General features: G+C 38.5%; 1 protein-coding gene and 1 long non-coding RNA gene across 5 annotated transcripts in view; one reads left to right on the top strand and one right to left on the bottom strand.

The window, feature by feature from the left end:
• Positions 1-14738, bottom strand: part of LOC111750461 (uncharacterized) — a 48831-nt gene that overhangs the window by 10805 nt on the left and 23288 nt on the right. The window lies entirely within an intron of this gene.
• ANP32E (acidic nuclear phosphoprotein 32 family member E) lies at positions 633-14529 on the top strand. Of its 2 annotated transcripts, none has more exons than XM_003409501.4 (7): positions 633-993; positions 3865-4014; positions 4483-4605; positions 5345-5513; positions 6643-6815; positions 11595-11649; positions 12317-14529. In XM_003409501.4, the coding sequence occupies exons 1-7, from the start codon at positions 940-942 to the stop codon at positions 12385-12387; spliced, it is 795 nt and encodes a 264-aa protein (XP_003409549.1). In that variant the 5' UTR covers positions 633-939; the 3' UTR covers positions 12388-14529. The 2 variants fall into 2 exon arrangements, with proteins under 2 accessions (XP_003409549.1, XP_023403153.1); XM_023547385.2 differs by lacking the exon at positions 633-993 and adding an exon at positions 1544-1632.

Below are 14738 nucleotides of genomic sequence, written 5' to 3'. Positions count from 1 at the left end.
AACAATTCCTCCAAGGTAGTTTTATTCACCCAACTGCTTTCAAAATCAGACAGTCCCTCATGATGGAATTTAAAATACCATCTATATCCTGGTTCTGCACCACGGAACATCAGTCTTTGTGGGAAGCCTGTTCCCGGCAGGGCAGTGCCACGAAGGCATGCTTTTAATGTGATGTGCACGTTGGTGTGTGCACTTTGGCAGCAAAGCAGGGCCTGTGTTTTAAAACGGCCAAGAGCCGGTGCGTGTGTGGTGAATTATCGGTGTCGTAGCTTGGGATAGGATGCTTTCTCCCTCCCTTTTACACTAAAAACAGAAAAGCAAAAAAACAAATCCAACAGGCATCAAAACCGTCCCAGCGCCTGGGGAAAGCGCGCCAACCACACAAAGAAAGGGGGGGGGCGATTGGGATTCAAAACTATTTTTCTGGGATGGACACTCTCCTGGGCCTATCGGAGTTAACTGCGCGCTTGGTCGTATCCAATAGACACAGAGTTTCTGGTCCAGGTCCGCCCTGAAGACTGATAGACAATTACGTAGCCCAACGGAATAGTGTGATGCTGAAGAAGCAACCAATACGTTCGGGAGGTGGGTGGAGTGTAGGCTAGGGGGTTGGCGGTGCCGTGTCATGGAGGCTCAGTCTCCGAGCAGCCATTGAAGGGGAAGGAACTGCGGGTGTGTGAGTGTGTGTGTGCGTGTGTGTGCGCGCGCGCGCGAGTGTGTGGACAAGGAGGTGGGGGCAGCCGAGTTGGAGTCCCAACTCCTTGGACTCCATTTGCTATTCTCTTCCCCCCCCACACACCTATCTGGTGGCGGTGGGCGTTATATTTGCGTTTCTTTTCATTCATTTTCAAACCTTTTTAAATTTTAGGGTTGGGGGTGGTGGGGAAAGGCAGGAAAGGGGAAGGCAGGAGACTAGTGGCAGAAGAGGAGGTGGAGGACATGGAGATGAAGAAGAGGATTAACCTGGAGTTAAGGAACAAAGCCCCGGAGGAGGTGAGATGACTCAGCCCCCTCCCCTTCCCCACCAACCCCATATTCGGAGGGTCGAATTTCTAGGGGTCCGAGTGGGTGTGTAGGGAGAGGTAGGAAATTAACCCCCATCTGGGGTTAGGGCTGGAGGAAATGTTTAATTTTAAGTTTTAAATCATTAAAATCTTCTTTCTTAAAATGGCGAAGGGTTTAAGTTTCTAGGGGCCTTTTTGTGTGTGTGTAGGGGCTTAGCCCCTTTCGACTCTCGGTGAGCTGGGCTTCCTGCCCTCGTGGGGGCAGGGAAGCGAGGTGGTGGGGGCCCCTCTGCCCGGTCGCTCCCCGCCTTCCTCTTCTTGGAGGCAGGCGGCGTGGGCGCGACCCCCCGGTCCACTCGCCCCTGCCGCAGGCGCCGCCGCCTGAGAAGTTAGTCCAACTTTCCTGCAGTGCTGCCAACTCGTTTGGGGTCGAGGGCGGAGGGGTCAAGAGACCCTCGCCCCGACCTCGAGGCCGGTTGGCGCCTGACTTCGCGCTGGTCGCGGGCTGGGGTCGCTCGCAGGGTCCGCGGACCGCCAGCTCCTGGCGGCGCCCATTCCCCCGGGATGGGGCGCGCGGCGGCCGCCGGCTGGAGGAATCTGGGTCAGCCGCGGGCTAGTCGGACCGCGGGTAAGTTTGGGGACTCGTCGCAGTGACCGGAGGTGGGGAGGGGTCGTGAGGAAGAATCCCCTTCTTCCCTCCAAAGGAGAGGAGGACACCCCCGGCTTTTACACCGCGATGTAACGACATTCGGTGTCTAGTGGCGTAGTGGCCGCAACTCTGAATTTGATCCGCGGAGACGGGTTCACAAAACTCAACAAATGGGTCGTAGTAGTTTTGTGCCTTAAAGATGGGCACGACGAAACTCAGAGATGCGCTCTAGTTACTGTCGCCTTAGTTAAAGAGACGGGCTTGGGAGGGGCCACGTGAGGCGGGGTCGTCAGCTACCGGGGGGCGGGCGGGAGGTGTTCCCGCCTCCTTTGCGAAGGCGCCCCTCGGCCTCACCCAGCGCTCCCAGCCCCCGGCGGAGGCGCGAGGGGAACGCGGCCCGGCAAACCACCCCTTTCCCTGGGGCGTCCACGCACCATGTAGGGTTCCCAGTCGGCCCGAGCGCGCGCGGGGACTGTGGCCCGCGAGGAGCCTCGGACTTAAGGTTTCAAGGGAAAGTGTTAATTGCCTTGCTGGTGCGCAGCCCCTGAAATACTGTTAGCCCTAGAATTGGAATATGCGAGATATGTATTTTTAACGGGTGAGGTGGTGCCTGTGCACCGTAGAAGATGAGTAGGATTCTGGCCGGTGGGCTGCTGCGTGCAGAGTGGGACACAAGATATTTATGTACTTTTTTTTTTCTTTCCCTGAAATTGGTAGGGTGCGGGGAGGAGGAAATAGTTGCTGCTATCAGGGTCATCCCAGAGAAAACTTGAAGTTTTCTAGGATCTACTCTTCAGGGGCTTCAGGGAAAAGCAAAATCAAACTTGAATGCAGTCTTTCAGAAGCACACATTTAGAATACTTTTTTATGTCTTGAGTTGGAGAAATGGATTTGCCTCCCACCTCCCATTTTTTTACGTAGTAATTTCTTTGCAGCATTGCCCGTTTTGGGGATTTGCAGGAGAGAGTGCCTTTTTGCAAATTCTCCTTCCTCCGCCGTGATATAATAACAGTCTCTTACGTTTGTAAAGCTCTTTACAGTTTACAAAGCACTTTTCATTTTATTTACTTCACTCTTTCCGATAAACTTGTAAGGTGGATTGTATTGTTCTAGAATCCAAATTAGCAAAAAAAAAAAAAAAAAGTCTTAGAGCAGTGAAGTGATTTACTTAAGTGGTAGAACTGGTTTCTGACACCAAATCTAGCAACCCTTCCACCACTCAGCTAGACTGGGAGTAAGAAGACTTAGGGTTGAGGCACAGCTCTGCCACATACTAATTGTGTGACCCTGGGCAAATCATCCATAGCCTCTGGCTCTTGGTTTCTCCATCTCTAAGGGAGAGATGATGCTTTCTCTGCTCACTGAAATAATTACGTCAAAGTCATATTAAGATGGGGAAGGTGGCATTCCGTGTTGCTAATTTTTAGCCCTCAAAATACTTAAAACATATTTTTGCTGTTGGGAAATAGAGCAGGGTCTCCTGCCTCCTTAAGATTCAGTCCTTTTAGGCCCATACCAGGAAGTTTTGTTGCTATAACAGTAACCTAATGGGGGATCAAGCCCTCCTCTCCCCTCCAAGAATGGAGAAAAGTCCACAAAAATGCTACCAGGATGGCAGGGAGAAATAACATTTTGTCAAGGATGTAATATTCTGGGTGATACTGTTTGGCCTCATTATTAGAACAAAAAACACCGAAAAGCTAGGCTGTTCCAGAAAGGTAACAAGGTTTTTTGTTTTTTTTTTTTTGAGTTTGATGGCATTTATCAATGAAAGATGAGGGAGTTGAAAACTGAAAAAAATGAATAAAACTATTTCCTGTGTTCTCCTTGCTAACTTTTAGGACAACTTACTGGAATCCTTTCCCAATAGCCCAGGTGTCCCTTCACTGCATAAATACGGGCCCTGCTGTTGAGGATCATTCTCAAACACCATTAGGGTCAAAAACAGCTTTTACCATGGGTCCTTTTTCAAAGTTTTATTTTTTATGCCTCAGTGGTTTGAAGCAGATGTTGAGCTTCTTAGTTGAAGTTTAAATTTAAAAAGTTGACTGTAGTGATGACTTTAGACAGGTTTTTTTTTGGAAATGAAAAGGATGTGTGTAAGGGGATTGGTGGTTTTAATATTCACATTTCTAGAGTGTCAGGACCTAGGTCTATGGCTAAACAGACTGCAAATTAAATAAAGTATCATTAACGTGTTTTCTCTTACAGGTGACAGAGTTAGTCCTTGATAATTGCCGGTGTGTCAACGGGGAAATTGAGGGCCTGAATGATACTTTTAAAGAACTAGAGTCTCTGAGTATGGCTGATGTGGAACTAAGTTCACTGGCCCGACTTCCCAGCTTAAATAAACTTCGAAAGGTAAGTTGGGTGTAGCTGTGAAAGCATCATGGGCCATTTTGTCTAGTTTTGGCCAAATGAAACAATCATTCTGCCAACAGATTAGAAGTTTCTGAGTTTCCGGAAATAGAAAAAGCATTGTATAGGATTTTAGAATCAGCTCTAGTATTGCTTTTATGAATTTAAATTTAATAGTGGAATCTCTTGGATTTGGATTTGGATTTAGCAGCTACCAAATGTTTTTCTCTGAAGCGTAAAATCCAAATGTAACACAACTGGAACCAAACCTTGGTTAGGAGCCCATTATATTGGGATTCTAGTATATTATTTGGGGGATCTAAGTGAGAATTTAGAAGTTAATGACTTGTAGTGTCAGTCTCGTGAAGCCAGAGAGAAGAATGACAATTGTCTTCCAGAAATTGTTATATTTTCTTTGACTCATCCTTAGTCTTCACCATTCTTTGTTTTCTCCCCATGTTGAATATGTAGTTAGAACTTAGTAACAATAGTATTTCCGGAGGCTTGGAAGTCCTGGCAGAGAAGTGCCCAAATCTTACCTACCTCAATCTGAGTGGAAACAAAATCAAAGATCTCAGTACAGTAGAAGCTCTGGTAAGTGGGAAAGGTTTTGTTTCTAGATTTGCTTATTTTGGTTGAAATTTCTGGGATATGTTTATTTTATCTTATAAATTTCTATTTAACTCTTGAAACATCTGAATTTCTATATATGTTGTCATTTAGACAGTTGCTGCTTTGTTTTCCTTTCAGGAAAATGTCCAGATAAGTTTTTAAATCGGGGAGAAATTTATCATCATCTCCAGGAGTTGAATATCTGGATTTTACGTTTCCATTAATTTCTTTTATTCCTTTCCTTCCTTCATGCTTATTTTTTGAGTTGTTTTATTACTTGTTCCCTGGTATAAGGGAAGGAAACAGAAATAAAGTGAAATTGTGAAAATTGTTGCTCTGGTTTTTATAAAAAGGGTTGGGAAGAGGTTGAAATGGTTGAAAATAAACTTGTCTGTAGATTGAAAGTGATCATGATATTCTTGTTGCTTCTTTATGCACAAATTCAGGTAGCGAAAACGTATTGAGAGTCTCCTATAAGACACTAAGCCAGGTGCCGGAGATACAGCAGTAAACAAAACAAAATTCGTACTCTTGTGGAGTTTACATGCCAGGGGCTAATGAAGAGTGTTGGCTGTGCTTGATATAATAGTCCCTCATTATAAAATTCTAAAAATCCAAAAATTATCCTCTGGATTTCAAATATGTATTTTCTAGTTCAGGAATTAAAAAAATAACATGGTATTTTAAGTCCAGAATGTAAATTTTAACTTTACTTTTGCAGCAAAATCTTAAAAATTTGAAAAGTCTTGACTTGTTTAACTGTGAGATCACAAACCTGGAAGATTATAGAGAAAGTATTTTTGAACTGCTGCAGCAGATTACATACTTAGATGGATTTGATCAGGAGGACAACGAAGCACCTGAAGCATCTGAAGAGGAAGATGATGATGGTAATCATGCTTAATACTCATGAATGTGTCATAATTATAGCCTCCACTCTAGCCATGCAAATTAGATTGGACCTCGGGGTTTAGGTGTGAAAAAAAATAAACAAGATGCTAGTAAGAGAAGGAAAATTTAAAAACCCACAGCCCTTGCCATATGTTTCTTCTTTTAGACTTCAGAATATATCAGGAAATTTAATAATAATTATAATACCAAGCTCCATGAATTTTTAGACTCATGTACTTAATGTAACCACTGCATAGTAAAAGCGGTGACTTTTAATAAAGCGCTTTTAAAAAAGAACCATTCATAGCAGCATTATTTATAATAACCAAAAAGAGGACACAATTAAAATGGATAAACAAATTGTGCTATATCTATATAATGGAATATTACATGGAATATTATTCAGCCATGAAAAGGAATCAAGTAATGATATTTGCTAAACATGTATAAACTTTGAAAACATTTTCCTGAGTGAAAGAAGCCAGACACAGAAGGACACATACGATTTCTTATGTATATCGAATATCTGAAATAGGCAACTTCATGGAAACAAAGTAGATTAGTGATCGCCATTTGTAAGGGTGGAAGCGGAGAATGGGGAAAGACTGCTAATAGATATGCAGTTTCATTTTGGGGTGATGAAAAATGTTCTGGAATTAGATACTGAATATACATTTCTTGATAAACAGGTGATTAACAGATCAGATGACAAAATAACTGATATTAAAAGATTCAGAGAGAATGACTTTAAATTTTGTAATGGGACACTACCTGTTACTATTGGCTGAAAATTTTTTCACTGTAAAAAGAAATTTGATAGATAAACAATATCTAAGATGATGGAATGGACAAGCAGGTTTTGCAGTACACAGTGAAAGGAACTTCAGTGCGTATAATGTTTTGATGAAAATTTGTACATTGGAAAAATATCAGTGTTTAGAAAGCATATTTCTCAAGTAGTAAGTATGAATTTTGTAAAAGGGAGATCTTCAAAGAAACTTACTCTGAGATACTTTCTACCTATTAGGTTAAGAGTTTGAAGTGATTGAGTCAAGGATAAAAAGGATCAACATACTAGCAAGAAACATTTGCCCAACCATTTGCTCACTTTTTAAAATCTGTTTAAAGATGGAGATGAAGATGATGAGGATGAAGATGACGACGAAGCTGGTCCACCTGAAGAATATGAGGAAGAGGAGGAGGAAGAAGAGGAGGATGACGATGATGATGAAGCAGGCTCAGAATTGGGAGAGGGAGAAGAGGAAGTGGGTCTCTCGTACTTAATGAAAGAAGAAATCCAGGTGAATAGACACTTTTTATCTCCACTGAAAATTATTTAAGCATAGGCCTACATACTATAAAAAGTAAGTTGTGTCAAAATCTGAGAATTGTTTCTTAGGGTATACGTATCTGTCTTTTTCCCCACTGTTCCTCACCCCATACTATATCCAAATAATCATAAAACATCTATAGATTTTATCTCTTGAATATTTTTTTTAAGTAATTTTTATTGTGCTTTAAGTGAAAGTTTACAAATCAAGTCAGTCTGTCACACATAAGCCTATATACACCTTACTACATACTCCCATTTACTCTCCCCCTGATGAGTCAGCCCGCTCCCTCCCTCCAGTCTCTCCTTTGGTGACCGTTTTGCCAGTTTCTAACCCCCTCTACCCTCCCATCTGCCCTCCAGACAGGAGACACCAGCATAGTCTCAAGTGTCCACCCTATACAAGTAGCTCACTCTACGTCAGCATCTCTCTCCAACCTGTTGTCCAGTCCCTTCCATGTCTGATGAGTAGTCTTTGGGAATGGTTCTTGTCCTGGGCCAAGAGAAGGTTTGGGGACCATGACCGCCGGGCTCTTGAATATTTTTTAAATCCATTCTGCCCTCAGCAGCATAATGTGGTAGAAACATTGTGCAGATGTCCCTAAGCCTCAGTTTAGGTATTTATAAAATTGAGATTATCATACCAACCTCAGGATTGTTGTAAGAATTTAATAATAACAATTTACATTCAATTTAAATATAGGTAAAGTATCTCAAGAAAACTAAAGTTTCTTCACTAGAGCTATCTCTTGCTCATTCTTTTGTGGTAGCCTTCTAAATGGTCTCTGAGTACAGTGATCCCCACTAGGTGTACCCTTTGCAGTGTTGCCTGGGTCATAACATCACCAGCTAGCTCGAGACACTGTAATGTTTCCCTATTGCCACCAGGATCTTTGGCTAGGCATACAAGGCACTTCACTGTGTGCCCCCTGCTTCCTTGTCTACTCTCATCTCCTTTAATACCAAATTAAATTAAATTGTTGCCTGTACACCAGGCTGTTTCTCACCTTTATGTCTGTATATACATTTTTCACTCTATCTGAAATGCTTTTCTACCCGCTCTGTCTGATGAACTTCCTTTTCTTTTTTTTTTTTGAAGTAAACATAAATATAGTGAAGCATGTAAAGTGCACTAATTTTAGGTACAGCTTTATTAATTTTTATATATGTATATACCTGTATAACTACTACCCAATATGCCTAGTAAACTATTATTTTAAAAACTCAGAATTAGGAGTTACCTCATTATTAAAGCTTTCTGTGATTTCTCTTAGGCAACCAGTCCTCCCTGTGATACCTTTAAACCTTGGTTAGGCTTCTTATTGCCTGAAGGCACTTTGTAAAAACTTGTTTATTTTGCCGCTTCCTACTGTATGGTGAGCTCCTTACTGGCAAAAGGAATCCATCTTTGTTTCTGTCTCCAGTGTCCCAATATGTTGATGGCCACATAGTAGGCTCACGGGAAAGTCACTTGACTTGAACAAGTGGCTGTTAGCCCCTGCAAGTTTAGATAAGTACTTTTCTCTTAACGTTAAATGATTGATTGAATTTTAGAATTAAATATTTTTATAATTAAAAATAATATCTCTTATTTAGACTAGAAGTTATTAGTAGTCTTGTTTGTTCTCCTAATCAATTTTACATTGGTGGGGTAGTTAATATTATTCATCAATGATAATTTTTCTCTGCTACTATTTAAATATGAAACTAGTATAGAAAAAATAAGGAATTTTACTCATTTGGGGACATAATGAGTTAGGAGGCATATAAGAAGGAAGAGCAGAACTTTTAAGTACTTTAAATATTCATAGAGAAAATCAGCTTGTTCAGTTTACACCATCATACAACTTGAATATTTTTCCCCGAAGTTTTTACTTAGTAAAATAATGGACTTCTTTTCTTTTGCATTTAGTCTTTCGTTTTTTCTGCCAGTGATTCTTCCTTGAGTTTAAGAAGTATTAACTAATCAAAAAGTGACATAACTAACTGCATATGTTTAGGTTTATCATTCCATTGAGTATTGGGACATATTAACTGAAACTGACATTGTCAAATATAGAGCAGAAATTTCCAGGATAATATACACAACATTAAGTCAGTGTAGGAGTAAGCAGAGTCCAGTAGAAGTTTTTATTCATAATGGAATAATTTGGGTGATGAAAATGAAGTTTTGTTTTTAGAAGCTAAGTGCCAGGAGGAGCTTCAGAGACTACTGGTGTGTAAAAAGAAATGAGAAGGAAATAGAAATCATATTTGATTAGCTCTTTTTGTTTGAGTCTTTACTTATTCCTATTTTAGCTGCTTTTCATAGGCAAGAAATTAATATGTGTATAGTGTATTTCATTAAAAATGAGGGTGGGAGTCTTAGGAGAATTAGGAATTATGGTGCTCTTGTAGTACTCAAAGGTCCCTAGGTCACACAGATGGTCTGCACTCGGTTTGACCCCACAAGGCAATACCATGAAGAAAGGCCTAGCAGTTTGTGTCTGTAAAGATTACAGCCGAGAAAACCCACTGGAGCAGTTCTCCTCTGTAACATATGGGGTCACTATGAGTCAAAATCAACTTGACAGCAACAGGTTTTGTAATACTCATAGCACAAATGAGGAAACATGTTATGTTTTACTAAGAAGCAAAAGACCATAGTCTTTGCTAAACACTTTGGTGAAGGCTTAAGTTTTTATTGATATTGTTTAGTGGATGACTAGGGGGAAAAAAAAGATATAAAAATGCAGACCAATTAATCTAATCATCTTTTGGTTAAAACAAAATCCAGAGAAATAATTTGCTTTTTAGATCTGGGCTTTTCTAAACTTAGAAGGAATGAACATGATTGGTATCTCAAATAAAAAAAAATTAAATAAATATTCTATTTTATTATTCCTTGCAGATAGGAGTAGTTTAAAATGTTCCCCTCTCTTTCTCTCTCTCTTCCTCCCTCTCTCTCCTTTTTTTCTTCCCTCCCTCCCTCCCTCCCTTTCCTTCACTCTCTTTCCTCTCTCCTTACCCATTTCCTTTCTTTTCTTCAGTTTAAGGCTGCTGTTTCTCCTGCTCTTTATTGTGGTTTCTTTTTATACAGTTTGCAACTACATCTCTTCCTTTTGCTCCTTGTAACTTGCTGGTGTCAGGTGTGGAGTTGCTTTATGTGTGCGAATTGACTACATAAGAATGATTTTTGATATAAGAATCTTGCTTCTCAGGAGATTATGGCTAAATGCTGGAAAATTATGTTCTGTTCAATATTTCTAGATAAAAACGGGGCTGTAGATACCATGAAAAGAGTGGATTGTCCAAATGTTCCCTACCCAGTATGGTTCTTGACATTTGCCAATTGGTTAAATCATTTTTGAGAAGCAGTAAACTTGTGTGGGGCTGGAGACTCTCGATTGGTTCAATTTTTTCAAACATACCTGAAACTCAGCCATTTGGAACATAGCCAAAAATAAGGCAGTTAAATGTAAAAGGCCTCTGAGAAGCCAAAATATAAGTGATGAGAGACGTTTTATTTGTAGGAGAGTATACAAGCTATTGGAAACCCTGGTGGTGTAGCGGTTAAGAACTACGGCTGCAAACCAAAAGTTCGGTAGTTTGAATCCACCAGGCACTCCTTGGAAACTCTATGGGCCAGTTCTACTCTGTCCTATAGGGTTGCTATGAGTCGGAATTGACTTGATGGCAATGTTTGTTTTTTTTTTAATTCAAGCTATTATTCCAAACTTATTTTCTGTTTTATATTCAATTATCTGATAAGCTCATGATCTATTTTCTGATTCCATAGCGGATTAAAATTGGCTTAGTAATTGACTACAAAAGAGAAGGCATAAAAACTAGGAAAAGATACAACTCAAAATAAAAGTCAGGGTCATTTTAAAAAGGAGACAACCATCCTACATATATGAATAGGGTCTGAGAGAATCAGCATATACTAATATAGTATAACGTTCATGATCAAAATGGCGATGACCATGGTCATTCAAGAAAACGGTCAACATAAAACAGTACAAGTGTATGCAGTGCGTTTTAGAGACTTGTATTCCAACTGACTAGAGTTAAAAAAAAAGAAAGATGATGCATAAAGGCTGTATTTAAATATTAGCTATCCAGAGCAACTCATCCTACTAGAGTTGTAGATCAAGTTTTATTGTAATTTTTATTAACCTTTGCTATTTTGATGTGTAGCTTTTTAGATGTGGAAGGAATTTATGTATCTTTTAGACTAATACTTGCCTTTTATTGATTGGAAATGAGGTCCAGAGAGATAAAGTGACTTATTCAACACATAACTACTTTGAAGCTAGGGTTCAGGTAATTTCTACCTCGATCTATAAAACGAAGACCTGTTTTTGAAATAGTCCAAAGTTGCTCTGTTCAGTATGATAGCCACTAGCCATGTGTGACTCTAAATTTTAACTAAAATTAAAAATTCAGTTCTTCATTGGCAGTGGTTGTGTCTCAGATCCTCAGTAGCCATGTGTGGCTGGTGGTTAAATGAATTGGATGGCACAGATATAGAACATTTCCATCATTACAGGAAGTTATTTTGGACAGTCGTGATTTAAAGCATAACTGATTTTCATAAAGAAACTAGGGATTTAGTTGGATATTAAAAAGGACATACAAGTTAGGCAGAGATCATCAGAACACAGAAAAACTAAGTTTCCTTGCTCTTGCTGGGGTGTATTACCTACCAAACAATGAAAAATCCATATCATGGCTTGTTTATTCTCAAACTGAATATTTGAATTTCAAGGATGAAGAAGATGATGATGACTATGTTGAAGAAGGAGAGGAAGAGGAAGAAGAGGGTGAGTTAGTCATTTAAAAAAAATCCTAAAATTAAAGTCATATAACTATTATTCATGAACTTTCAAGAGTGATTCTATAATCAAATTATTGCCGATCTCTTATAACTTACATTTTGGTATATTTATCAGAGGTATAAAACCTTTTTTAAAGAGTCATTTTCTCAGGTAGTTCATGAATTCTATTTAAAAAATCAAACCACTTACAATTATTTTTAAAACAGGGATGAAAAGATAACGGAACTTTGAGCTCGATCTATTATTTTTTTGGTGTTTCATTTTGGTTAAGGAGAAAGCCTGTAAGAGAAGAGCAGTTGACTCCAGATAATTCCCTTATTAGATTTGCCCTCTGATACTCTTTTTACCTAGGTCTTTCAAAATAATTTTTAAAATTTACTAACACTTTGTTGAGTCTATCCCTTAGTTTCTTGATCTGTACTTCATAATTTGGCCACAAGGGTGCATACAAGCTACCAGTATTTATGGATTTCTAAGTCTTTTGAGTCTGTTCAATATATTGAAATTGAAAGAAATTCAGAGGGGGAACTTAACCTGTAATTTTCTTATGCCCTTACCTTTTCACTAAGATAGATTCAAAACTTTGTGACTTAATACATATTCATTTGCTAAAATTAAGTATTTTATAATTTTCCTTCCACTCCTCTTTCAGAAGAAGAAGGTCTTCGAGGGGAGAAGAGGAAACGAGATGCTGAAGATGATGGAGAAGAAGAAGATGACTAGATCATTCTAAGACCAGATTTCCTAATATTCTTCGGTTTGCGATAGAGTGATAGCGTCTTCTTTGTTCTTCATGTATGATAGCTCTCCTTAGAGAAAATAACGTGTAACTTTTTATAGAAAAAGTGTGGTTTTACTATTTTTGCCTTTTTATCATTCCAAATAATATTAGTCTGTTTAATGATCATATTATATGTAGAGAAAAATTTGCTTTGACCCCACCCGTTTGTGAAATTCCTTAGAAATTTACTTGGAATCTTCATTTTTCTAATTCAAGCTCACTGCATTAGTCATTTTTAGCCCGTAATTAAAACATGGTAGCTTTTACACAGCTATAGTATAGTGCATTTCTTTCATAAGGTTTTAAAGTTATTTATAAACTAACTGAAATCACAGTTGGCTATAATATGAAATGACAGTAGCCTCTTGAATGATGAGTTGGTTATTTTTTTAGAGGTGACCCAGAGATCTTTGGTTTGAAGGCAGTGATATTTTTTTGCTGTGGATGTTTGGGTGCTTCTTTGTCACAAGAGTTACTTGGAAAGTAGAAGCAGAATAGTAATGGCTCTATCCAGCAATAGAGTTCATGGATTTTGTGGAGGCTTCTAAACCTTTTTAAGCCAGGTGAATGGAAAGATTTTATTTTTGAAGGAAAAATGCTTATACTAAGTTCAGAGACATGCAGGTCAACCCTTTCTTCTTCAGGCTGCAGATCCTGAAATGCCAGGGGTCATTTGTTTTTAGGTATGCATTCTCCTTTTTCCTCTCAGCAATTGCTTTATGATTGCCTTCCTCTCCTGTTTCACTCCCCTCCCTCTGTGTCAAAAAAAAAAAAAAAAAAAAAGTTGAGACACTTGTGGCTATCCAGGAGAACCTTTAGTCTTATACCTCAACCACCTTTTCGGACCTGTCTCGGTCTTAAACAAGCTAAGTAAGGGAAATTGAATATTTTCTCAGATACAAATGTTACTATCCATGTAGTTTTATGTAACAGGCTCTGCTTACTATAAATCTCTTTTGGTTGACAACACGTACAGATGTTATTAGCAGATAAAGAAAGAAAAGACGCAAGGAGACTTTGGGAAGCAGCACCAATGTTTCTCAAAAGTCAGAACAATTGCCAGTTGATAATTAACGAGACATTCAAGTCAATATTTTTAAGATGGCTTCCCAAATGATATGGATACCACTCTACAAAATAGTTTTAGTTTTCCTGAAGAGAACATTTATTCTTCCTGAAGTTGTAAAGGATTATCGGGTATTACAACATTTAATTGCGCTCTAGTAGGCAGTTGGCAAAATATTTGGAACTTAAGATTTGTTTTCAAATGGATGGCCATTAAAAATAGGAGGATATTTGGGATAAGTGTGAGTGTGCCTGTATGCGTTTTCTCGTATGGCTACTAAAAGATATAATGATTAGACAAGTACATCTCCCTTTTCATCATGGAGGCTCTTGTTTTTTAATCTTGGCTATCTAAATTTCCTTTTGTCTTGAATATTTGTAAAAAATTTTAAAGTTAATATTAGCAAATTAATTGACATTAAGCTTCCTTACTGGGACACATTTAAATTACTGAGTATAGTATTTCTTTAAAATACATGAGTTTTGAGTTTTAAAGTAAAAATTATGAAGTTATTTGTAGAGAAACTAAAAAGTTGCACAACTGACTGAAATGAAATTCTTGGGATCAGTTTGGTGGGGGGATTGGAATCTTCAAAAGACTAACATTTTACCTCTTTTTAATAACTGAAATGCCCTGTTTTAATCCCTAAGAAGTCTTATCACATAGTATGCCAGATTATAAAATAGTTATTTTTAAAATTAAATCTATATATTGACTTTCTTATCAATCATCTTATTGTGCAATCAAAAATAGAGTTCTTTGGTTTGAAAACAACACTTAGAGCCTCCAGATAACTTAAAACTTATTTAGCTTTGTGGGTGGTGTTTTCATGCAAATAAGTAAGGGTGGGTTTTATATTTTGTAGCAGTTTTTGGTCCTATTTTAATGCTCTTTGTATGGCAGTATGTATATAGTGTGTCAAGTTCCTCAAGAATCTCTCTTTAAAAAACTTTGAAGTTAATACTTTTGTGCAACTGTGTTTTAAATAAAGCCATGACAGTGTTAAAAAAAAAAAAAATGCAGTACTCTTGATCATTTTATTGTTTCTGACTGTTCGTTGTTTTTTCTGTGACTGCTGTAACTTAAAGTTTTTGAAACTGAATTGCTTCAAATAAATTGAAGATTTGTTATAATGATTAGTTTCAGTGTATGACATTCACGTTTTCAACACCATTGGGGGCTTTGAAGGGCTTTTTAAAAACAGAATCAGTTTGAAAGTTAACTCAA

The sequence above is a fragment of the Loxodonta africana genome, chromosome 3, assembly GCF_030014295.1.
Source record: "Loxodonta africana isolate mLoxAfr1 chromosome 3, mLoxAfr1.hap2, whole genome shotgun sequence".
NCBI lineage: Eukaryota > Metazoa > Chordata > Mammalia > Proboscidea > Elephantidae > Loxodonta > Loxodonta africana.
This window is presented reverse-complemented; position numbering and strand designations above follow the sequence as displayed.